Below are 27,271 nucleotides of genomic sequence, written 5' to 3' on the forward strand. Positions count from 1 at the left end.
TAACTTAGATCAACACTGAACCTCCTTTGATGGATCCAGGTTCAGTGTTATACAACAGAGCGGAACAATAGAGCAGAGTGTGTGTGTGTGTGTGTGTGTGTGTGTGTGTGTGTGTGTGTGTGTGTGTGTGTGTGTCAGTCAGATACCACAGTCTATGATGTGAGCTGCTTTGACCTAGATGTAGGTTCTGAAAGTGCTTGACAAGAAATGCTTAATTCTGTATGAAGTGGTGGCATTTGTCAATGAATGGGCTAACAATACTTGTTAAGTACATTACTAGAGCAAACATTGTTGCCCTGATGTTTTAGATGATGAGATAGAGTGTTACAGTTTTTTTCTCCATGAATTAATTAATAATTTTCAGTAGATCCTGTCAAGAAGGGGAACCTTCAGTGACGTGGAACGAGCCAAGGTATACATTAACATAAAACAAGGATGTCATGGAGACATTCTGTATACTGTATTAACAATAAACTGTCATTATACGGCTTAATGCTATTCACACTGTCTAAGTTTAATTGAGTAGAGTAGTAAGAAAACTGGTATTTTTAAAAAAGCTGATGCCTCCTCAGTTTTACTTCAGAGCTACTGTTTGTCTGCTGTTTGTAGCTTTATTAAATGACATTTTTCAAATAAAATATTTTCTTACATCTACAAATACTGAATACTATTTACAGTACATTACATTTAATACGCAACTTTATAACAAACACTACTACTTGCCATGTAGCTAACATAACTTTTCAGTCCCTGACCATAGAGTTTGAGATAATTTATAGGAGGATTTGCTAATGAGGTATTTTATAATTATCTTTTGAATTGGTACAGATTCACAACTTCTTGCTTTATGTTAGATTGGAGCTTGTCGAATACCTCTGAACCCTAAAAAGGAAACAAATACCACATGTAATTTATTTTTGTGTCATGTATTGTAATTGTGCAAACCACAGTTCAGTCGAGACTGATTTTTACTGTCAACAACAAAGACCATTAAGGAGTGAATATATTGGAATATGAGTGTAAGAATCCAAAGAACTTTAAAAAGCTTTTGCCAGCTGTACAGTCTCTACTATAAACAATATTCTTACTGCTAGCTTCTGCTGAATGAGCACTTCATTTACTTTAGATGCATTGCCTCACCTCAGAAAGTAATTCCATAACACGACATGGATTGAAAATTTGCTAAATAAACCAACACTCCTGTCTTAAGGCTAAGGAGAGATGTTTTTAAAGACATGACACAATCAACTTCGTTCTTGATTAGTTCAACCATGTGTCAACTCCATTTTAACTAATTATTTTGCCATACAGCAAGGAATTTTGCACTGTTTGTTTCATTTAGTGTCTAACCATTACTTTATATTTCTTGTGCTGGCAGGTCATTATTACTTATGACTCTCTGTGAAACTATGACTTAAATTTTTAGGTGTGAAAAATTTGTAGATGTCTTCCGTCATCAGATAAGCTGTGTCCATTGAGGTTGAGTTCAGACTCTTAATTAGTGTGCTTGTATCATGAGACAACAAAACCGTTTTTGACCTGCCCTACAGAGTGTATTTTAGTAACAACAGTGGACCCAGTTCCAAACCCTGTGTTAGTTCACATATATGTTCCTCAATTCTGATGTTATTTCCACACCCGGGATAACCATGTGTTAATGAGACCCTCTGCTTTCTGTTATGAAGCTGAAATTTCATCATGCTAAAGGAACACCATTAATGTCACAACATTTTAGTTTACTGAGTAGAATTTAGTGATCACAGCAAAGGGTTTGGCAAGGGGGCAGAATATACCAGCAGGATGATTTTCCTTTTTTAGCTCTGCTAGCTCTTCATTTGTCAGGTCTGGTATTGCTTTCTACTATGTGCCTTGTATTAGCCACACTGAAAAGCAGCTAACAAGTTCTACTGAGTTAAATAAGTCAATATTCTATCACAGGCCACTTTCTTGGACACTTTTGAAAAGAGGGGAAAGAGTAATATAGGTCTTCAGTTGGAGGTGGTTTGCTTATCTTCAGTTTTGTAAGTGGTTGTAGTTACAGCTTATTTAAGTCTGTCAGGATATATGCCCCAAGTCATTGATTACAAAGATAGCTTAAGAGGAATTCTATCAAGTCAGCATAAGATTTTACTATTATATTACACACTTCTTTGTAGCCATCTGAGCTATTACTTTTTAGTTAACTGAAGAATTCTGTGGTCTCCTTAAAGGTTATATTTTTGAAACAAATGTCTTTTGATGGTGTATGCAGTGTCTACACAAGTAAATCTAATGAATTGGTGTTGGTAAATAATTTAGAGTAAAGGATACCACTCGCTGAATAGCAGAAATATTGAGTCGTCAAGAGGCACACACAAAAGCTGAAAATTTTGCTATTTTTTGGAAGTAATCCTTTGGCAAACTAAGTACAAAGACACCCCCACCCACCCACATGCACATGCACACACATTTCCAGCTTGACATACAGTGCTGGGATTGCATTTCGACAGGTGAACTGGGGTGGGGGTTATGTCAGGTGGGGTGGGATGGGCAGAAGGAGAAAGAGGCAGGAAGCCAGAGGAGGGATTGCGGACAGGTAGCTAGCAAATCGGTAGGAGACGGCAGGTGTGCGGACTAGGAATGGGGGATGGGGAGAGAGGGTGGTGGCAAGTACATGGGCTATGCATGCAACACACAGCCACTGGAGCCAACTAGGTGCAGTATGCAATGAAAATGAAGTGGAAGTGTGGATTGGGAGGGGTGACTGGACAGAGGAGGAGGAGACTGTTGGATTGAGATTGTGGGGGCTGTGGGTGAGCAGAGACTGGGGCTAGGAGGATTACAGGAGCAAACAATGATTTCCAAGGATAACTACCATCTATATAGTTCAGAAAAGCTGGTGCTGAGGGGAAGGATCCAGATGACATGGGTTGTATAGCAGCCATTCAACTTGAGCACAATATGCTCAGCAGTGTGTTGTTCCAATGGGTGGTTAACACTGTTCCTCGCTACAGTTTCACGATGGACTTTCCTACTGGTGGATAGCTTTTAGGTGCTTATGCCCACATAAAATGTTGTGTGGAACTTGACAACAGAGCTAATATGACAAGGCTGTTTTCGCAGATGGCCCTGCCTCTGATGGGATAGGATAAGCCCATGACAGGACTGGAGTAAGATGTGCTATGTGGATGAATCAGGCAGGTCTTGCCCCCTGGATCTTTCACAGGGAAATGATAGTGGGCTTGGCATAGAAATGGACTAGGATACTTTGTAAGTTGGAAGGGTGATGGAATACCACTTTAGGAAGGGTCGAAAGATTGTGGTTAGGATGTCCCTTATTTCTGTCTATGATGACATTAATCAATGTTTTGGCAATGGGTATAGTTCAGTTGCTTCAATTCAGGATGATATTGGGTGATAAGGAGGCCACTCCTTTGCAGCTGATTCTTGTGGTTGATGGGATAGTTTACGTTCTGCCAGAACTATCCTTACTATGTCATTGCAGTCTTCTAATGTCTTCTTCATCCTTGGAGCCAGGAGACTTTTAAACTTGTAGTACTGTGATGGATTTTGGCATTCTGTCTATCTTGGCCACAGTAATGCAGCCACTATGCTGTTCATAGCAGCTTATGTGCATTCCTATTTTCTTATCATTGTTGGGCCTACTCCTGCATTGTTCCTGTCCAATTTTTGTGTTGATGACCTGAGCAGAAGTACTGTACTTCCTGCCACCACACTTCACCAGTCCCCATTCTATCAAACTTCAACCTATCTATTCCTTTTTTTCTAATTGTCTAACCCATCTGCCCAATTAAGGGATCTAACATTCCACAATTCAACCTGTAGAACACCAGTTTTGGTTTTTATGATGACAACATCCTCCTGAGTAGTCCCAATCCAGAGATCCAAATAGAGAACTAGTTTACTTCCAGAATATTTTACCCAATAGTGTGCCATCATCATTAAGCCTTACAGCAGAGCTGAGACCTCTTGAAAAAAAAAATACTAGTTATATTTTCCCCTTGCTTTCAGCCATTTTAAATAAGATACATCATGCAAAAAGATAAATCACAGGCCTTAATGATTTTATACACCATCTCTGTATGACATAGCTAAAATATGATCGTCTACCTCATGCTTTCTAATGGTGGTTATAGTATTTGCTGTTACAAAACATTAAATTTAGTCTGCCATAGTGTACTTATTACAGGTAAGCTGTACTGCAACTACAAAACAATTTTAAAACATTATTAACTTTGAATAGTCTCTCTCTCTCTCTATCTCTATCTCTGTCTCTCTCTCTCTATCTCTGTCTCTCTCTCTCTCTCTCTCTCTCTCTCTCTCTCTCTCTGCAAATGTACACAGATACACTCACTAAAACTCATTGAATAAAAGTATGGCCCCTCACTGAGAAAACTCTTTCTATTTGCATTCATGGAAACCACCTTATATATTGATGACTAGGAATCTTATTCTGTTAGTTGCCATTATCCATGTGAAATATGTCAGTATGGTTGACCCAAGGATGATGTTGACTAAACATCATAGTTGGGATGGATGTGATAAAACTTTTAAAAAGTAATGTGGTTCTTACACGTATTGAGAACGGAATGTACCCTTTGAGTGCTCTATTGCCAAATTACCAGTAAACCCTTGATTCTTTAAAGAATCGAACTTCTGTGTATAAAACAGCTTCTGAAGTCTGATTACTTTACAAATGAGGTAATGTGCTAAATGTATGACACTAAGCATGTAAGCAAGAAAAAGTTTAGAAAAGGTTTGAAATTATTCCTAAAGTTTGTTCGAAGTCAGTCAGTGGTCTAATTATGAAACACTGGATGAACATAGTCTGGTAATTTGCACTCCATTGTAAGCAAAAGCAAGTTCTTCATGCATTTAACTGTTTATGACATCATATCTCCTGAACTGAGTGTCATACAGTGATATACACAATAAGCCAAAACATTATGACCATTGCCCACTGCGACATTGGATGCCGTCTGGTTGGTGGCTGGTATGTGATGCAGTAACAAAAGTATGTAAGCCGAGCAGACACAGACAGAGGATTACTCTAGCGAAGATATTGGCCACAAATGGGGCAATCCATTGAGATAAGAGGCTTTGACAAAGGGCAGATTATTATTGTGCAGAACCTGTGAACGAGTATCTCAAAAATGGCGAAGCTGGTCGAATGTTCATCGAATGTTCATGTGCTCCTATGTGAGCATCTATGGAAAGGGATAGGAGGACAGTGAAACTACCACTAGGTGCTAAATGGTTGTACATCCATGACTCTTCACAGAATGTGGAATTCGGAGGCTTGTTTTCTCCGTAAAGAAGTATAGATGGTGATGTTTGGCATCTCTGCCGAAAGAGTACAATGCTGGTGCATGCACAAGTGTTTCAGAGCACACAGCTAATCATACATCATTGAACGTGGAGCTCCACACCAGACCACACCTACATGTTCACATATTGGCCCAACGACATCATCAATTATGATTGCAGAGGGCATGGGAACATCAAGATTTGACTGTCAATCAATGGAAACATATCGGCTCTTCAGCTCAGTCACATTTTTGCTACACTAGGCTGATGGTCATTTCCACTAGTGCCGTCATCATGGTGAATGGCAGCTCAAAACGTGCAGTGCGCCACAGACACAGCTGGTGGGATCAGTATTATGCTGTGGGAGAATGTCTCCTCTGCTTGCATGGGACGTGTGGTAGTAATCGAAGACATGCTGTCAGCTGCAAACCACCTGCATCCTTTCATGTTGTATGTCTTCCCCAACAGCATTGTCATCTTTCAACAGTGAAACTGCCCATGTCCCAGAGCCAGAAATCTGCTGCAGTGGGTTGAGGAGCATTTTAGTGAATGCATGCTGATGTTTCGGCGACCAGAGTCACCTAATATGAATCTTATGAAACCCAATTGGGTAGCTATCGGGCACCATCACTGTGCACACAAATCAGTGGCCTGTTATTTATGTGAATTACATGACTTCTGTGTAGACATCTAATACCACATACCTCCACAAACTTACCAACACGCTGTGGTATCCCTGATATGCAGAATCATTGATGTATTTCATTCCAAAGATGGGCAAACAAGCTATGAAACGGGTGGTCCTGATTTTTTGGCTCATCAGTGTAATTTTGCAGCTGCTGTACATTCAATGATATATGTAGATACTGCCTACAGTGTGTGTTTTTAAGTAATAAATTAGAACTTCATGTCTCATGCTGAAGTTTTACTGATGAACAGTGAAAATGTAGTAAGCGATACAGTTTTTTCCTTTCATCATTTTGTGTGTGTGTGTGTGTGTGTGTGTGTGTGTGTGTGTGTGTGTGTGTGTGTGTGTGTGGGGAGGGGGGGGGGGAGGGGGTTACGGAGAGGAAGTTTCACAAAGGTTTGAAATTATGTGCTAAGTGCTTTTATTCTCAAATACTGCGTGAATAAAATCCAGGTAATTCTGCGCTTCAGTTACATTGCCTCACAATTTCTAACTGTAATATCTGACTTATCATGTAAAACTTTTAACATAAGATTAAACCTCTTAGTGAGTAGGCATAATTATACCAAATACTGAAAATCAAATTTTGTTACTCTTGGAAGCAGTTGGATAGGCTACTGGCTCTGTGTTCTGTGGTAATCACTTAGTAATACAGATGATGTGGCTGTTACATTGTGCAACACTAAGGCAGAATAATGATGACATATTTATGCAAAGAACATTATTATTGCTGTTTGTAATTGTGTCCTCAACTCAGATTGTTGTACAATTGTATGGAATGGAGTGTGTCTGTTAATGTTTTTTAAGCCATTAATCATACTTGAATTCTCAAGTGTGGCTGCTAATAAGTCTACCATGAAATACTTTACTGCTTTTGATTTTTGCTGTCTTGAGTTTAGTGATAGCCTTAGTAATTATTTAGTGATTGTAAATTGTATTTTATTGGTCCTGTTGTCTACATACAGCTTATGCATAAGACATTGAACAAGTCAAGTTATAAATATAGAGGCTGAAAGTAATTTCAAGGCATACATATTTAAGCCTACAATAATACACTTTACACGTAAGGATTTATATAACACATTTCATAAATTTAAATATTCTTCAATGGAGTAAAAGCAGTGATGCTGTAAATATGACTTCAGAGATTTTCCAAATGTATTGACCTCAGTGATAGCTTTTATGTTTTCAGGAAGTTTGTTATAAAGCTTAACTCCCATGTGAAAAGTATCTTTTTGGCACAGTGCTGTGCTGATTTGAGTCATATGTAAGTTTCTGTTTTGTCTGGTAAAGTGCTCATGTATATCACAGTTTTTTTGTAGTCTCCAGTCCTTGCCTATTACATTTAATTTAAAGAACAAAAAGGTTTCCATAATGTATACACATGGTAATGGGGGAATACCAGATTTCTTAAACAGGGGTTTACAAGAGTCTCTAGGCTTGCACCCAAACAAGATTCTAATGGCCCATTTTTGTAGTTTAAAAGTGCTATTAGCTGTTTTAGAGTTTCCCCAGAAGGTGACCCCATATCTAAGACGAGAATGAAAGTACGCATGATATGCATTCAATACTGTTTTCTCACTACAGCATGATTTTAATGAACAAAGAAGATAACATGTTTGCTCAGTTCTGCATTGAGATATTCAATATGCTTATTCCATCTGATGTTACTCTGCAGCCAAAGTCCTAAGAATTTGGTTTCTGTACTGTTACCAACTGGTTCGTCATTGATAGAGACTGATGGGATAAACATGTCCTTGTTAGGAACATTATGGAATTTTAGAGCAACGGTTTTCTTACTGTTTATTACAAGCTGATTACTCTGTGCCCAGCTGCTAAGTTGTTTTGTGACCGTGTTTACTATCTGCTGTAACTGTTCATCATCGTCTCCTTTTAGTAGAATCATGGTGTCATCTGCAAATATGATGATGCAGTAAAGTAAGTTATTATTGTCTGCAACTTAAAATATGCTGGAGGGAAATAACATGCACTGAAAACATACTGGGATTAATTTGTACAAGAAAAGGAAGCACCATCTAGTATGTAAATCATGATGAAATAAATTTTGGACATTAGGAGACATAATCTTGACAGTCATTATTTTGAATTTATCTTCCTTCATAAATTTGATAAATAACTTGCAGATGATGAAGATGGAACAGAACAGGACACCTTGGAATTCGAACTGAAAGTTAAATGTACTCTTGATCCATCTGTGGATGCCTCTGCACCTGTCCGTGACAAGAAAATAAATGGAAGTGGTAAGTTAACTTCGTGTTTATTTGATAGACCAAAAAAAAAAACTTTTAATTTGTATTACAATGTCATTCTGTTGGAAAATATTATAACAAAACTTCTTTGATATGTCTTCAGCAAGTTCTTCAGACACAGTTATGGCACACTAGTTCTGGCTGATTGTGTATAACTGTAAAATAAGGCTGACAAAAATGAAAGTGTAAAAAAAAGTTCTCATTGTTTAAACAGACAGAAGAAGTGAACTTCGATATTATTTGCCTTTATAGTTCTTCATAAAGGAAGATGTACCATAATCTATGCATATTATAAATTGAAGTCCCCTGCCACATTTTTCTGTCTGTGAAATATAATCTCAGGAACTACATTAGAGATTTTGATATGGTTTTCACTACTAGACTGATTCGTGAGAAAGATTTGTATATGTCACTAGATGTTATAAACAGGTCGTCTGGCGATTGGTACTTAGTGCCTCCCATCTGAAGCCAAGGTAGGCCACTACTATAAACATAATCATGAAATTTTTACCTGAGTGTCTAGTCAGTGGTCCACTGAAAGCTTTATCTTATATTCAGTTCTAAAAGGCTTTCCTCCTAATGTCTAGATACACGTGTCAAAAGATGTGGGAGCTACTTCTTGTGAGGTTTGGCAATAATGTGTGGTGCATTATTTAATAATAGTGCAGCATTAGCACGTAACATCAAATGGAATAATTCCAGTTATACATGCTCCTTATGGAAATTGTACATACGTATGGGGGACAGTTCTGAGCGTTGAAACATGCTCTGAAACTCACACATTCCAAACAGAGTTATGTGTTTCTAAATTTAATATTCATCAGTTACAAAGAAAAGGTAGTTGCCATAGGAATATAAGGAGAAAATGTGCATGTATGGATTTTATTAGAAAAAATACACCCTTACATTTTTTTTTTTTTTTTTTTAGTATATTCTTGTGGTGGCGAATGAAAGATCCTTGTCAAAGAAAATTTTATTCAGTTTCATTTGTATCATAGTGTGTTTGTGTATTTTAATGTATAATTAAATATTAACACAATAAGAATGTCACCTTGGGATAAATACCTAATCATCAAAGAAGATGCAGTTAGCCACCATCTGTTACCTGGAAAATGGAACTGAATACTTGGTCAGGATGGCAGCACCGTTGCATTTACCGTGTGCCTAAGAAGGAGGCATATGAGGTAGTAGTTGCATATACTCCAGTCTTGTTACAAGTGGGATGCTCTGAAACGCTACATGTCTGTATGCACCACTGAATGAAATGAACAAACAGGACATACATGAACAAACAGGACATACAGTGTATCATGCCTTGGCTGCTCAGGGAATTTTGCTGGCAGTATCTGTAAAACCACCTTTCATGATGATTTTGCTATCTTCCTCAGTTGCGTCTATGGATTTGTTCTCTGTTGTTTCAGCTGCAAATTAAAATGTTGTCCATGTTCAAATAAGTGCCAATTGGTTTTTTGGTGTTTGCAGTTTCCTCATTCATCAGTGTGTTTCTCTTCCAGTAGTTATCACATTGTTCCTTGGCATGATATGTGTGTTTCCTACTTTCACAGCTGCAAAAGCAGGCTGACCGCAAGGTCAAGAGCTAGAGTTTTTGGCTAGTGACACCGAGGGCCTGGGTTTGATTACCAATAACCACATAAAATTTTTCCCTGGTGGGAAGATATGGAAGGAGGTCTACTCAGCCTTGCGAGACCAAATTAAGAGCAGCAAAATTGATGTGCAAGCCGCCAAAGTGGCATTACGTCGAAAAGTTTGCACCAAGTGAACGTTACACAGCATTTGTTAATTAGCAAAAAAGTCTCTCTCTCTCTCTCTCTCTCTCTCATTCTCTTTCTCTTTCTCCAGGTTAGAGAGCAAGGCGCTTGCTGCTCTGCGACTACAAATGTAATTTTTTTTAATGTCCCGAGATGATATGATGGCACTAGAAGGAGAGTCATTTTTATGCAATAGTTTATCAGTGGAATAAACAGGGAAAGGTTAGTGCTCATTAATTAATGCAAAAGTTTTGTTTTTAATTTTTACTGTCCATTTATGTATGATCATCCAAAGTTAGCCTGTTATAGTCGCTTATCACGGCCTACATTCAGAACAGTGAAATGTTGACCGATACTGTCATTTGACAATACTCTTTCCGCTCTGTCACTTTGCCAACATTTATTCACAGTTTAATGTGCTTGAATCCACAATTTATCTAAATAAACTACTGGCCACTATAATTCTGATGCTTCCGTCAAAGACCTAATGTAGTGTGCCATTTTTGTATGATCTCTCATAAGTCAGCGAAGTCGCCATTGGAGCCTCAAGCCAGTAATTATAACATGTGAATCACTCGCACACCATGCAACAGTACTGTGTTTTTGTATGATCTCTCATCCAAACATGGTGACTTGTTTATTCTTGCACCCTTTAAAATCAAATACTGTAAGTGGGTAAGGGTGGTTTCATCCCCTCCCCCCGAGTATCTTTGCTAACTTGGGAGCCTGTTCTCTGTGACAGAAGCTGTGAAGATTTTGCAAATATCACATTTGTTTCTCCTGCTTTGGGGGCAGATGCCTGAATGCAGTGCCACTGTGCATTATGTTCCTCCTTCCATACTTGGCACTACTGACTTAGATATCGTCAACACTTGCTTGCACCTTCTCTGTTGGCACTGTTGCATCTTTCTTGTTCTCATTGTCAGTAAAATTCATGACACTAACAGCAAATTGTCCCAGCTGCCTGTGAAGTTATTTCCCACATTATCTGTGCTCACACTGTGAACTAGCAAAGTGTAATATTTTGCATTGGATAGTGGCTGTGCCTAATCACATGACCAAGATTTGTAACAACAAAATGGAAGTTTTTTAAAAAAAACGTTTTTTGTATTTGTTGTGCTAATGTTATTAACACAGAGTGGAGGTGTAATATAAAAGATGTAAACATCAATTTCCAGAATGTGTGTGTCATATGTTTGCTACAGTTTAATTGTATTATGATTGTCAAATCATACAGAGACCATGGAATTACATATCAATATGGGAAATGTTTGCTTTTTAATTGAAAAAGTGTTGTGCAGTGGATTCACATATCATTGTTTCTGGAATCAGAATTTCGAAGAAGTTGATCATTCTACTAGTGAGCTGTAATCTTTCACTTTATTTATGAAAAATGTAATACAGATTATGTAAGTCTGGAATTTGAACAAAGTCAAGCTGAAAGGACTTTAAAAGGATGATAACAAATCTCACATTTATCTATGAGACTGATAAAAATGATTGTCTAATTGAAATTGGACTACCACAGTGTTGGGGGGATTAAATATTGAGAAATTTCTATCAGAATACTTCTTGTAGGATTGCTTTAAAATTATAAATTTGTTTCACACTTCTTTCCAGTTTACACAAAACATATAAAATGGCTACCAATTGGAGCCCAAGGAAACATGTACACAGCACAAGATGTTGGACCGATACATGATGATATTCTCATTAGCAAAATGATGCCAGGACATGAACTAGATCTAAAGTTACATGCTGTCAAGGGCATTGGCAAAGACCATGCAAAATTTTCTCCTGTGGGTATGTACAACATTTTGCTAAGCGTTCAGCCTACATAATAATTTAGCATTAGTACTCAACCACTCAATGTGTTCCAGTTTTTCTTAGTTAACACTTTTGTATACCTTTTCTTGGTTGAACTGTCACTGAACTAACACTTCTCCCTTCTCATCCAACCATTCAGGATGAGCTTATTTCATATACTGCTATTATTTACTGGATAATTCTTTCCTGTCTTGATATCACTGTAAGCTACATATTCCGCAAAAACGAATATACCAGGTGTCTGTCCTAACATTAGTTAGGCACATTTTTCCACTGTTTCTGCTGATTTTTAGAGTTCAATTTTTCTGAGGTGTGAATATTTATCACATACAAATACAGCTCATTGCGTGTTTCATGTGACACCCAATGTCAGTGGAGGAACTTCGTTTTGTTCCATATTAGAATTTTTTTATATCAGAATTTTATATGCCCATTCAGTAGAATGACCCTAAGTCTGTCTAGTGTAATATTCAGTTTAATATGTGTGGACAGGAACAGCTCTACTTGGAATATAACCAGTACTCCAGCTGCTACTGGATGTTGCTGCTGCATGGCAGTAGGCGTAAGTGGCACAATAAAAGGGCTAGTAGTCCAGTTAAGAGGTTACAAATTTACTTACCAGTAGGACAAGTCCTAGATGATTCTGGGGCTGGCTGCCCCCCTCCAAAAAAAAACAACCTTGGAAGTGATACTGCATGAAGTGGTATTAATACATTGGCTCCATGGCTTGTTCTCAGTCTGTCTTAGCAATGCAATTGAAGACAACAAGAGGCTATACTTATAGGTATTTAAACATGTGTTCCTCATGTCTTCCTTGCTCAGCTTGTCCTGTTTTGTGTGCCAGAGTGCACCCCACTGTCTCTCTGCTACTATCATGCAGCAGCACTACTCAGTCACTGGTGGAATACTGGTTATTCTTCATATCATGCTGTTTGTGTTAACACACATTATTAAGCCAAAATTCTGCCAACTAATGTGAGGCCATTCTATCGGAAGTGCATATAAACTTCAACTTAAAAAAAAATTTAGTTTTTAAGAAGAACCAACCCTAAATTTTCCATTTAGTTCGAACATCACACGGAAAATGTGATGATCAGTATTCGTTTGGGCTGACTGTATCTACATGTTACAAATATCCGTGGAAACACCACAGAAAATGCTCTTTACAGTAGTGACAGGTAAAGGCTTAGGAAAAGAAAGATGGAATTCTTAATTATAAACTAGCCTATCAAAATTAGATAATTAGAAACTGAGAATAAAGTTTTCTGATATTTACGGGTCGTGCGGTAGCGTTCTTGCTTCCCGTGCCCGGGTTCGATTCCCGGCGGGGTCAGGGATTTTCTCTGCCTCGTGATGACTGGGTGTTGTGTGATGTCCTTAGGTTAGTTAGATTTAAGTAGATCTAATTTCTAGGGGACTGATGACCAAAGCTCTTAAGTCCCATAGTGCTCAGGGCCATTTGAACCATTTGATATTTACTTTTACATATTCTCATATACACACTGCAGTAATAAAGAACCAGACATCTTAGAAAATTCCAACATTGGCATTCTCGTACGTAACACAACCAAAAGTCAATGTGAATATGAGGACAGAGTTTGCTAGTGTGAAACTGCAGCGCAACTAAGAGACTGTCAACCACAGGCAAAAGAACAAGTAATACTGTGCAGAAGTGTGTCCAGTTTTACAATTAATTTCATCCATATTATCCCAGTGAGTGAGAAGGAACTAAACACCATCTGAATATATAAGATACACCAAAGATATCTCAGCAAGTGTTATACAGCTAACAGTGCAACACAGTTTCATATAAAAGCAAAATTCCCTTGCCAATCTAAATCCCAAACAAGATACCTAGTTTGTTAGCAACAAGGAAAGGCATACAATTGTCTCCTCACATCCATGTCGTGATTTGCATGCATCCAGATCGGGACCAGAGTTACAATATATAATTGTATTAACATGTCCAAAAGAAAAGAAGTTGAATAGTGGCAGGGGGACTAAAATGTGATATATATATTGGAAACTGATTAAAAATTGCTGCTTAAATAATTAAAACGAAAATTTTGTAAGAATAATTGAAAAAAAAAGTTTGGAAGGTACACAGATCCTGAGGGAACTTTAACTGGCATTAACATCAACAGGCCCTCAATATTCAATGCATATATTCAGCATTTAAATTTATGCACTTCTTTTTCTTGTTACCGCCATTGTGCACTGAGCTGGGTATGACAATACTGGTTCCGGATTGCCCCTCTTCTGCTCACGCAAATTATTCTTGGATGCTTTGACCCTTTTGATGCAGGATTCTTGGTGCATCGCAGAATAATGAACAGTCGGGTGTGGTCGTTGGTCGGGTATGGTCGTCATGAATGTACAAATAAACTTTTCTGTCTCGGTCAGTTTCTACTACACATCTTAATGTACAATTGGAATACACACTTTTTAACAATATTAACTTGGTGGAACTCATCATACGCCCACCCACTACCACGTATAGGGACAGACAGATGAATGTATAGAGATTAAAAAATCAAAGAGCGTATCTCTACTTGTTTTGTTTGTGACCCATAGTATCACTGGTACAAAATAACGTATTATTTTGTATGTATAAAAAGAAAAGAACAAGAGGAAGGAAAAAAATAATAATAATGTGCCTCTTCACAACTGCCCCCCACAGTGCATTGACGTCATACAGAGGTGCACAGTGTCTGGGCTTATTTCCCTTTTTATGGGTTGATAACCCTTGCCAGTATGGGCATAGCCTTTATTTTTCAGCCATTGGAATTATCCTATATGGTTACCAATTTATATAGGCATGTCAGCTCCCTTAAGACATACGTACATAAGTTTTCCTTCATAATAAAGTGCTTGTTATAAGCGCGTAGTCCCATTATTGTCAGTCAGTATCTGCCCAGTGTTTAGCTTGTGAAGCATGCACGTGGAGCTCGGGGTCCATTACTGTCCCTGCTCGCTTTCATGTGTTTAATACAAAGTAAGAGTGCCCATGTTGTGTGTTCACATAGTCTACAATGCACAAGTTTGTGAAGCTTTTGTTCAGAGGCATGATTCTTTGTAAAATCTTTGATGCTGTGACAACTAGTTTCCATATCAGCGGTCCAAGGAATGTATTTCAACTCTTCGCTTGCACTTATTCAGTGGGGACACCAGCCATAAATCTGACACCCACCGACAAGGTAAGTTTTCTTGCCGCTTCTACAATGTTGTCGAGCACAGGAAATTCATGTTTTTACAGTGTTGTCGAGCACAGAAAATTCATGTTGCATGAAGTATTGTCATTTTTAGTTCTTCACGTGCACACCCACATATCTCACACTCATACTTAAAACTTTTCAGGCAGGTTTCGTTTGTTTTTTAGCATCTTTCATATCGCTGCATTACACAAAATTTCTGTAGCGTCCTTTCCATGTACTATAAACATAAAAAAAATACAATTACAAGAATAAACTTATCCTATTCTTTTGGCGACATGCTACTTTCACTACTAATACACATTGTAGTCTGATTGTCATTTTGTTTTCGTACATTTTATTAAATTATAATTTTGTTACATTGTTCAATTACAATTATATGAGTAAAATTTCTACTCTAATTTTGTTTTACATTCTTTACATAACATTTATACAATAATAAATTCCTTCCCCCCCCCCCCCCAATGAACTATGGACCTTGCTGTTGGTGGGGAGGCTTGCGTGCCTCAGCGATACAGATGGCCGTACCGTAGGTGCAACCACAACGGAGGGGTATCTGTTGAGAGACCAGACAGATGTGTGGTCCCTGAAGAGGGGCAGCAGCCTTTTCAGTAGTTGCAAGGGCAACAGTCTGGATGATTGACTGATATGGCCTTGCAACACTAATCAAAACGGCCTTGCTGTGCTGGTACTGCGAATGGCTGAAAGCAAGGGGAAACTAAAGCCGTACTTTTTCCCGAGAGCATGCAGCTTTACTGTATGGTTAAATGATGATGGCGTCCTCTTGGGTTAAACATTCCGGAGGTAAAATAGTCCCCCATTCGGATCTCCGGGCGGGGACTACTCAAGAGGACGTTGTTATCAGGAGAAAGAAAACTGGTGTTCTACGGATCGGAGCGTGGAATGTCAGATCCCTTAATTGAGCAGATAGGATAGAAAATTTAAAAAGAGAAATGGATAGGTTAAAGTTAGATATAGTGGGAATTAGTGAAATTCGGTGGCAGGAGGAACAAGACTTTTGGTCAGGTGAATACCGGGTTATAAATATAAAATCAAAAGGGGTAATGCAGGAGTAGGTTTAACAATGAAAAAAAAAAAAAAATAGGCATGCGGGTAAGCTACTACAAACAGCATAGTGAACGCATTATTGTGGACAAGATAGACACGAAGTCCACGCCTACTACAGTAGTACAAGTTTATATGCCATCTAGCTCTGCAGATGATGAAGAAATTGATGAAATGTATGATGAGATAAAAGAAATTATTCAGATAGTGAAGCGAGACGAAAATTTAAAAGTCATGGTTGACTGGAATTCGAGTGTAGGAAAAGGGAGAGAAGAAAACATAGTAGGTGAATATGGATTGGGGGTAAGAAATGAAAGAGGAAACTGTCTGGTAGAATTTTGCACAGAGCATAACACTTGGTTCAAGAATCATAAAAGAAGGTTGTATACATGGAAGACTCCCAGAGATACTAAAAGGTATCAGGTAGATTATATAATGGTAAGACAGAGATTTAGGAACCAGGTTTTAAATTGTAAGACATTTCCAGGGGCAGATGTGGACTCTGACCACAATCTATTGGTTATGAACTGCAGATTAAAATTGAAGAAACTGCAAAAAGGTGGGAATTTAAGGAGTTGGGACCTGGATAAACTGACTAAACCAGAGGTTGTACAGAGTTTCAGGGAGAGCATAAGGGAACAATTGACAGCAGTGGGGGAAAGAAGTACAGTAGAAGAAGAATGGGTAGCTCTGAGGGATGAAGTAGTGAAGGCAGCAGAGGATCAAGTAGGTAAAAAGACGAGGTCTAGTAGAAATCCTTGGGTAACAGAAGAAATACTGAATTTAACTGATGAAAGGAGAAAATATAAAAATGCAGTAAATGAAGCAGGCAGAAAGGAATACAAACGTCTCAAAAATTAGATCGACAGGAAGTGCAAAATGGCTAAGCAGGAATGGCTAGAGGACAAATGTAAGGATGTAGAGGCTCATCTCACTACGGGTAAGATAGATACTGCCTACAGGAAAATTAAGGAGACCTTTGGAGAAAAGAGAACCTTTTGTATGAATATCAAGAGCTCAGATGGAAACCCAGTTCTAAGCAAAGAAGGGAAAGCAGAAAGATGGAAGGAGTATATAGAGGGTCTATACAAGGGCGATGTACTTGTGGACAATATTGTAGAAATGGAAGAGAATGTAGATGAAGATGAAATGGGAGATACGATACTGCGTGAAAAGTTTGACAGAGCACTGAAAGACCTGAGCCGAAACAGGGCCCCGGGAATTGACAACATTCCGTTAGAACTACTGACGGCCTTGGGAGAGCCAGTCCTGACAAAACTCTACCATCTGGTGAGCAAGATGTATGAGGCAGGCTAAGTACTCTCAGACTTCAAGAAGAATATAATAATTCCAATCCCAAAGAAAGCAGGTGTTGACAGATGTGAAAATTACTGAACTATCAGTTTAATAAGTCACTGCTGCAAAATACTAACGTGAATTCTTTACAGACGAATGGAAAAACTGGTAGAAGCCGACCTCGGGGAAGATCAGTTTGGATTCCATAGAAATGTTGGATCACGTGAGGCAATACTGACCCTACGACTAATCTTATAAGAAAGATTAAGGAAAGGCAAACCTACGTTTCTAGCATTTGTAGACTTAGAGAAAGCTTTGACAATGTTGACAGGAACACTCTCTTTCAAATTCTGAAGGTGGCAGGGGTAAAATACAGGGAGCGAAAGGCTATTTACAATTTGTACAGAAACCAGATGGCAGTTATAAGAGTCGAGGGGCATGAATGGGAAGCAGTTGTTGGGAAGGGAGTGAGACAGGGTTGTAGCCTCTCCCCAATGTTATTCAATCTGTATATTGAGCAAGCAGTAAAGGAAACAAAAGAAAAATTCGGAGTAGGTATTAAAATCCATGGAGAAGAAATAAAAACTTTGAGGTTCGCCGATGACATTGTAATTCTGTCAGAGACAGCAAAGGACTTGGAAGAGCAGTTGAACAGAATGGACAGTGTCTTGAAAGGAGGATATAAGATGAACATCAACAAAAGCAAAACGAGGATAATGGAATGTAGTCGAATTAAGTCGGGTGATGCTGAGGGAATTAGATTAGGAAATGAGACACTTAAAGTAGTAAAGGAGTTTTGCTATTTGGGGAGCAAAATAACTGATGATGGTCGAAGTAGAGAAGATATAAAATGTTGACTAATGGCAAGAAAAGCGTTTCTGAAGAAGAGAAATTTGTTAACATCGAGTATAGATTTAAGTGTCAGGAAGTCGTTTCTGAAAGTATTTGTATGGAGTGTAGCCATGTATGGAAGTGAAACATGGACGATAAATAGTTTGGACGGGAAGAGAATAGAAGCTTTTGAAATGTGGTGCTACAGAAGAATGGTGAAGATTAGATGGGTAGATCACATAACTAGTCAGGAGGTATTGAATATAATTGGGGAGATGAGGAGTTTGTGGCACAACTTGACGAGAAGAAGAGACCGGTTGGTAGGACATGTTCTGAGGCATCAAGGGATCACAAATTTAGCATTAGAGGGCAGCGTGGAGGGTAAAAATTGTAGAGGGAGACCAAGAGATGAATACACTAAGCAGATTTAGAAGGATGTAGGTTGCAGTAGGTACTGGGAAATGAAGAAACTTGCACAGGATAGGGTAGCATGGAGAGCTGCATCAAACCAGTCTCAGGACTGAAGACCATAACAACAACAACAACAACAACAACAGATTCCTTTTTCCTTTATGGTATAAATTGACATACATTTCATGACAAATTCTCAGTGACTTCTTGTCAGAGCATATTTATCAAGTTCAAAGAATTAAAAAAAGTAAACAATAGATGCTACAACAGATTCTATGTGCTGCTTAAATAACTACACGTGGCCTTGCCTTTCTAGCATTCTCCAGGAAGGATCTACACACTACTGGGTTGAGGAAATTTCACAGAAAGGCATTTATGTGCTCAGTTACGTCTCGTTGCTGGTCTTAACTGTGTTCCCAGAAACAAAATAGTTTGTTGTTTATGAACACAATGCAAACATGACAATACCATTCGTATCGAATACTTATTCAGTGTTTAAAGTGCACCTCAATATTTACTTGTTATGTTCATTGTATAGAGGATAATCATTTCATATGCTGAGGTACACAGAGTTGTATCATCAGTACTGTATGCCATGTACAATGAGCGTAAAATAGTGTTTATATATGTAACAAATGAGCAAAAATAGTTAACAAATGAGCAAAAATAGTTCAATGTTAATCAGGTGTTTGATGCTTTCATGAGTAGTCCACACTGACAGTAGTTAGGTTTTGACCCCTTGACTATCTGGTAGTGATCCGCCTTAGTTCAGCATTGTGATATGCGATGTACTGCAACTGTATTGTTCTACAAATATTTTCACACTATCACATTCATACATATAATAAACTTACAACTATATTTAGTTGTTGTGTGGCCCGTTCTAATGTTTATACGGTACCTAACACTTGACAGGCTTTTATCTTTCTTCACTTATAGGAGGTGTTGATGCATCATTCTCTGGAGAGAGGGAAAAAAAAAAAAAAAAAAAAAAAAAAAAAAAAAAAAAAAAAAAAAACCTTAATACTAACCTAAAACTAAATCTTCATAAATAAGTGTACAGTGGCTCGATGGTCACTAGTACCTCTTTTATATATTGAACCATGTATTCATTTACTTAAATGTGCAGCCGTGCTATCACAAACTCATTTAATGTTATGTGTGCATCTCTACTTACCTTATAAATCTAAAAGATAAAGTGTGTTATAGGCGTGGTGCGACCTCTTATTCAGTTGTGTATTGCATTGCGTGTTACCGTGCGTTTCACAAGTTTGTTTATTCATTTACAAATGGGCTAAGTGCAAGCCGAAGCATTGTGTTTAAAGTATCGTCGTCCCTAGACACATGAAAGTAAAGTTCTTCCACTCACCTTACCATTTACACATTTTACATATAAGAAAAAACAAAAATTTTCTTTATCGATTAACAATATAAATTCTGAAATGTGATTTTCCAACATCCTAAATCTAATATAATTATACATATATACAACTTAGAGGGTATGCCTACCTTGATCGTATCTGATGAAGCGAGTCTCGATCAAGCCCGTCCCCCACTCCCCTCGAAGGTCACAGAACGGTGGCCTACCATGACCAGTTAAAGTTTTCCGGCATTGCGGTGACATCGATCTGTGGGTTGGGCACAACTTCCACTATATTGACCATTGGTGTTTGGTTATGCCAATTAGTGTCTTGAGGGGCTCTAGGCTGAAATTCTCTTTGCCTCTGCGTGTTATTCGGCATATGTGTGTTACTTTGCTGGCCAAATTTAACCGCCTGTTGGTTGTTTAGTTGTCTGTTATTGTTTTGCGTTTGCCAACCAAGTGGCTGATTATTGTCGGTAGCTTGTGTCTGCACGTATTGTACAGGTTGCCCATACGCTACTCACCCATTGTAGTTGCTTTTGCTAAATCTTTGCCCATTTCTTTTATGTCAACCTTTGTATATACAGCTTTCTCCATTGCCGTTGTGATTACCATTGCCATTATCATAGGTCTGTGTGGGGTAAGGTTGCCATCCATGTTGTACTACGAATCCGTTGTTTACTTGTTGGTCTGTAAATCTCTGTGTCGTTGCTGGTGTATTAACAGGCTTCGGTTCTACTGGTCTCTCTTTGTATACTAAATCTATTGAGTCTAGTACAGAGAGAAAGTATTTGGTGTTCCGGGATGGTAATGAGTTTTTCCCTAATGTGAGCGGGAAGACGGCTCTTTAAAATTTTCAGCATGTCTACTTGAGATACCAGGTTCATCCAGTGTCTTGTTTTATTCAAATATTTTTCAAAATAGCCCCTGAAGCTACCATACCTGCTATTGATCTGGGTTGAATACTTCACGTCTGAGCGTCTCTGGTACGACTTCTGACCAATACTTATCCAGAAATGCTCTCTCAAATTGGTCATAATAGTGGTAACATGCCGCCATGTCTGTAGCCCATGTCAGAATGTCACCATGTGTGTATCCAACAACAAATCTAATTTTGTGGGCTTCGGTCCAGGTACAAGGTAAAACACTTCGAAATGCTCTGATAAAGACCTTAGGGTGTGTTCTTTTCCCTTCAGAAGTAAATATCCTAAATTGTCGATGCCTAAGTAACCCTCATCTGCAAGTAATGTTGACAAACGCACTGTGTTGTCGGTGACAGGCTTGTTTATGTTCGCTTGTGGGGTAGTGCATGGCAACTGCAGTTGCTCGACAGGAGCAACTGCTGGCAAGTGTTATTGCATTGTGCAACCTTCGCTATTTTCCTTCGACGGGCTAACCCCGTGTTGTGGGTAACCAGTGAAGGTACCTAAGTTCCCTAAAAACATAGGTTTGTTTTATGTCATATGTTGTTTTGGAATGTCAGTAGTTTTAGCAACACCGCCTCATAACCTTTCCTCTGCTTCCATTAAACCCAAGTCTATTTTAGCTAGAAGGACTGACTGCGGACCTTTGGTACAGAGCTGAGTGGAGGGTCTGAATCAGAGGCTGAGACGGTTCTGTGACCGTGTGGGCTGCAGATTCCTCGACTTGCGCCATAGGGGGGTGGGGTTTCGGGTTCCGCTGGATTGGTCAGGTGTCCACTACATGCAGCAAGTGGCTACACGGGTAGCAGGGGTTGTGTGTCGTGTACTGGGCGGTTTTTTAGGTTAGATGGCCTCGGGTAAGTACAGAAAGGGCAGCAGCCTCAAAGGGTGCAGGGCAAAGTCAGGACATGCAGGGGCCAAGCAGCAATCGGTATTGTAATTGTAAACTGTCGAAGCTGCATTGTTAAAGTACCGGAACTTCAAGCGCTGATAGAAAGTACCAAAGCTGAAATCGTTATAGGTACAGAAAGCTGGCTGAAGCCAGAGATAAATTCTACCGAAATTTTTACAAAGGCACAGACGGTGTTTAGAACGGATAGATTGCATGCAACCGGTGGTGGCGTGTTTGTCGCTGTTAGTAGTAGTTTATACTGTAGTGAAGTAGAAGTGGATAGTTCCTGTGAATTATTATGGGTGGAGGTTACACTCAACAACCGAGCTAGATTAATAGTTGGCTCCTTTTACCGACCTCCCGACTCAGCAGCATTAGTGGCAGAACAACTGAGAGAAAATTTGGAATACATTTCACATAAATTTTCTCAGTGTGTTATAGTTTTAGGTGGAGATTTCAATTTACCAGATACAGACTGGGACACTCAGATGTTTAGGACGGGTGGTAGAGACAGAGCATCGAGTGACATTATACTGAGTGCACTATCCGAAAATTACCTCAAGCAATTAAACAGAGAACCGACTCGTAGAGATAACATCTTGGACCTACTGATAACAAACAGACCCGAACTTTTCGACTCTGTAAGTGCAGAACAGGGAATCAGTGATCATAAGGCCGTTGCAGCATCCCTGAATGTGGAAGTTCATAGGAATATAAAAAAAGGGAGGAAGGTTTATCTGTTTAGCAAGAGTAATAGAAGGCAGATTTCAGACTACCTAACAGATCAAAACGAAAATTTCTGTTCCGACACTGACAATGTTGAGTGTTTATGGAAAAAGTTCAAGGCAATCGTAAAATGCGTTTTAGATAGGTACGTACCGAGTAAAACTGTGAGGGACGGGAAAAACCCGCCGTGGCTTAACAACAAAGTTAGGAAACTACTGCGAAAGCAAAGAGAGCTTCACTCCAAGTGTAAACGCAGCCAAAACCTCTCAGACAAACAGAAGCTAAACAATGTCAAAGTTAGCGTAAGGAGGGCTATGCGTGAAGCGTTCAGTGAATTCGAAAGTAAAATTCTATGTACCGACTTGACAGAAAATCCTAGGAAGTTCTGGTCTAACGTTAAATCAGTAAGTGGCTCAAAACAGCATATCCAGACACTCCGGGATGATGATGGCATTGAAACAGAGGATGACACGCGTAAAGCTGAAGCTTTTTCCAAAGCTGTTTCACAGAGGAAGACCGCACTGCAGTTCCTTCTCTAAATCCTCGCACAAACAAAAAAATGGCTGACATCGAAATAAGTGTCCAAGGAATAGAAAAGCAACTGGAATCACTCAACAGAGGAAAGTCCACTGGACCTGACAGGATACCAATTCGATTCTACACAGAGTACGTGAAAGAACTTGCCCCCCTTCTAACAGCCGTGTACTGCAAGTCTCTAGAGGAACGGAAGGTTCCAAATGATTGGAAAAGAGCACAGGTAGTCCCAGTCTTCAAGAAGGGTCGTCAAGCAGATGCGCAAAACTATAGACCTATATCTCTGATGTCGATGTGTTGCAGAATTTTAGAACATGTTTTTTGCTCGCGTATCATGTCGTTTTTGGAAACCCAGAATCTACTATGTAGGAATCAACATAGATTCTGGAAACAGCGATCGTGTGAGACCCAACTCGCTTTATTTGTTCATGAGACCCAGAAAATATTAGATACAGGCTCCCAGGTAGATGCTATTTTCCTTGACTTCCGGAAGGCGTTCGATACAGTTCCGCACTGTCGCCTGATAAACAAAGTAGGAGCCTACGGAATATCAGATCAGCTGTGTGGCTGGATTGAAGAGTTTTTAGCAAACAGAACACAGCATGTTGTTATCAATGGAGAGGCGTCTACAGACATTAAATAACCTCTGGCGTGTCACAGGGGAGTGTTATGGGGCCATTGCTTTTCACAATATATATAAATGACCTAGTAGATAGTGTCGGAAGTTCCATGCGGCTTTTCGCGGATGATGCTGTAGTATACAGAGAAGTTGCAGCATTAGAAAATTGTAGCGAAATGCAGGAAGATCTGCAGTGGATAGGCACTTGGTGCAGTGAGTGGCAACTGACCCTTAACATAGACAAATGTAATGTATTGCTAATACATAGAAAGTAGGAACCTTTATTGTATGATTATATGATAGCGGAACAACCACTGGTTGCAGTTACTTCTGTAAAATATCTGGGAGTATGCGTGCAGAACGATTTGAAGTGCAATGATCATATAAAATTAATTGTTGGTAAGGCGGGTACCAGGATGAGATTCATTGGGAGAGTCCTTAGAAAATGTGGTCCATCAACAAAGGAGGTGGCTTACAAAACACTCTTTCGACCTGTACTTGAGTATTGCTCATCAATGTGGGATCCGTACCAGATTGGGTTGATGGAGGAGATAGAGAAGATCCAATGAAGAGCGGCACGTTTTGTCACAAGGTTATGTGGTAACCATGATAGTGTTACGGAGATGTTTAGCAAACTCAAGTGGCAGACTCTGCAAGGGAGGCGCTCTGCATCGTGGTGTAGCTTGCTCGCCAGGTTTCGAGAGGGTGCGTTTCTGGATGAGGTATCGAATATATTGCTTCCCCCTACTTATACCTCCCAGGGAGATCACGAACGTAAAATTAGAGAGATTCGAGCGCGCACAGAGGCTTTCAGACAGTCATTCTTCCCGCGAACCATATGCAACTGGAACAAAAAAGGGAGGTAATGACAGTGGCACCTAAAGTGCCCTCCGCCACACACTGTTGGGTGGCTTGCGGAGTATAAATGTAGATGTAGATGTAGAAGTCATCTTTCTTTCTTTTTTAGAGCTTCTTCTGCAGTATCTACATGAGTTTTGCATCCTGACACTACCTTTTCAGCGAGGGTGCTGCCCTTATCTAGCATCCCGGCTTCAACTTTTTGAGTTATTTCCTTTACATCTGCCTCTGTTTTTTGGCAAATTGTGACTCTAAACTTAACTGATCTACTCTTAGACTCATCTTGTGAATTTTGTAGGTAGGTTTTTGTATATGTCTTGCAGCTTGTTGATTCCATTTGTCACATTTTTTATTGAAGCATCCACTTGGGATTGCATCTCCTGAATTTGAGAATTTGCTTCACTGAGGTTTTGCAACTCACCTACAAGTTGTTCCTGTTTACAGTTTATGGATGTTACCTTTTCTGTTAACGTATTTGTATTGTGGGACATGTCAGTAATTATTTCTTGTTTTAGTTCTGTCAACTTCCCCGATAGTTAGCCAGATAACTCAGTGCCTATAGTTTTGCTCACCTCACTGAACTGATGACTAATAGTATTCTTGAAATCGTTAAAAGCTTGATTTTGCTGTGTAACCTGTCACCCTATATTTTTCTGATGTTTTGTGAAGTGCTGTATAAACTGTTGTCCAATATTTTTTTGATGTCTTGTGAACTGCTGTGTTAAACTCTTAAGCTGTTGTGTTACACTATCTTGAAATTCCTGTTGTCTTGGAAGCCGTTGTGTTGTTAGTTGTATGAGTTGTGTCAAATTGTGGGTGTCACTAGTATTTACATTGCTTTTTCAAATTGTTTCCTGCTCTTGCATTCATGACATTGTGAGCAAATAATCAAAGAAATTCTTGCTGTCATAGGCTTCACTTTCACTATTTGGAAAAAACGTTTCCTGGTGAGAACTGAGAAGTTGTCTCATCAAGCATCATAAAAGTGACATCATGATTAGTTATATTACCAGTGTCATTATTTTTTAATAGTAAGTCGCCAACCTATTTGTTGTGGTAGCTGTTGGCCAGTTCACGAGTTGGCATGTTACTTTCAACTGTTCCCAAACTCGGATTTCCGACATCTTGGCATACTGCATTTTGTAATGAGTTTTCAACAATGGCCATTTTCGTTGAAAGAAAAAAATTATTTTGTTTGTATCAGTTCTTTTCAATTAAAGCAGATTTATATGCCCATTCATTAATGATCCTGATTATTCTGTGATACGGCCTTACAGAATTTGAATGAATTATGTTGTACTCTGATGTTGACTTTACACAATTTTTTGTCTTTCCTATAGAAATGCACATTCCATAAAGGATATTAATTGGAAGGAAAAGACATTACCTACTGTGAGGGAGACAGCATCAAGCGCGGCCATATAAGCATATAGTGTAGCAGCTTCCTACCTTAACTGCTGAAATCCACATTCGTGGCACGTCTCGTTTGTAGGCAGAATTTAATTTTAATTTGCTCCTTCAAGTTGTTAATAGTCCCAATCTCACGAACATGTAACAAACACAACAAAGGCCTCATTAGTGTCTTGTAAGAAAAAGATGAAATCATTTATCTCAAAAAAAATTTATCTCAACAATTGGAAGTTCTGTTCGTATACCGCTCGGTGCCGTCCTGTCACGGTGGCTATTGAATAGAAGGGGCAGGAATAAAATGTGATATATATATTGGAAGCTGATTAAAAATTGGTGCTTAAATAATGAAAAGGGAAATTTTATAAGAATCATTGGAAAGAAAAAAAGTTGGACCATATACATATCCTTAGTGAACTTTAACTGGCATTAATATCAACAGGCCCTCAATATTCAATACATATATTTGGCATTTAAATTTAAGTACTTCTTTTTCTTGCTACCGCCATTGTTCATAGAGCTTTGTATGACAATACTGGTTCTGGATCGCCCCTCTTCTGCTTACTCAAATTATTCTTGTATGCTTCAACCCTCGCAGGATTCTCGGCGTGTCGCGGAATGATGAACAGTTGGGTATGGTCATTGCGAATGTACGAATAAACTTCTCTATTTCAATCAGTTTCTATTATGCCTTTTAATGTACAATTGAAATACACATTTTTTAACAATATTAACTCAGCAGAACTCGTCATACATCCACCTGCTACCACTTATGGAGGCAGACAGATGAATATATAGAGATTAAAAAAGCGAAGAGCGTATCTCTACTTGGTTTGTTTGTGACCCAGTAGGGAAACATTCCATGTGGGAAAAATATATATAAAAACAAAGATGATGTAACTTACCAAACAAAAGCATTGGTATGTTGATAGATACACAAAGAAACAGAAACACACACACAAAATTCAAGCTTTCGCAACCCACGGTTGCTTCATCAGGAAAGAGGGAAGGAGAGGGAAAGATGAAAGGATGTGGATTTTAAGGGAGAGGGTTGGTTTATGTTTGTATATGTGCGGATGGATATGTGTGTGTTTGTGCGAGTGTATACCTGTCCCTTTTTTCCCCTAATGTAAGTCTTTCCGCTCCCGGGATTGGAATGACTCCTTACCCTCTCCCTTAAAACCCACATCCTTTCGTCTTTCCCTCTCCTTCCCTCTTTCCTGATGAAGCAACCATGGGTTGCGAAAGCTTGAATTTTGTGTGTGTGTTTGTG

At 39.0% G+C, this 27,271-nt stretch overlaps 1 protein-coding gene across 1 annotated transcript in view; it reads left to right on the forward strand.

Moving 5' to 3' along the window:
• Positions 1-27,271, forward strand: part of LOC124796360 (DNA-directed RNA polymerases I and III subunit RPAC1) — a 206,216-nt gene that overhangs the window by 149,565 nt on the left and 29,380 nt on the right. The window contains exons 5-6 of the mRNA XM_047260516.1: positions 8,140-8,256; positions 11,655-11,837. Of these exons, the coding sequence (XP_047116472.1) occupies positions 8,140-8,256; positions 11,655-11,837 (300 nt within the window). The remainder of the gene's footprint in view (positions 1-8,139; positions 8,257-11,654; positions 11,838-27,271) is intronic.

The sequence above is a fragment of the Schistocerca piceifrons genome, chromosome 4 (assembly GCF_021461385.2).
Source record: "Schistocerca piceifrons isolate TAMUIC-IGC-003096 chromosome 4, iqSchPice1.1, whole genome shotgun sequence".
Lineage (NCBI taxonomy): Eukaryota > Metazoa > Arthropoda > Insecta > Orthoptera > Acrididae > Schistocerca > Schistocerca piceifrons.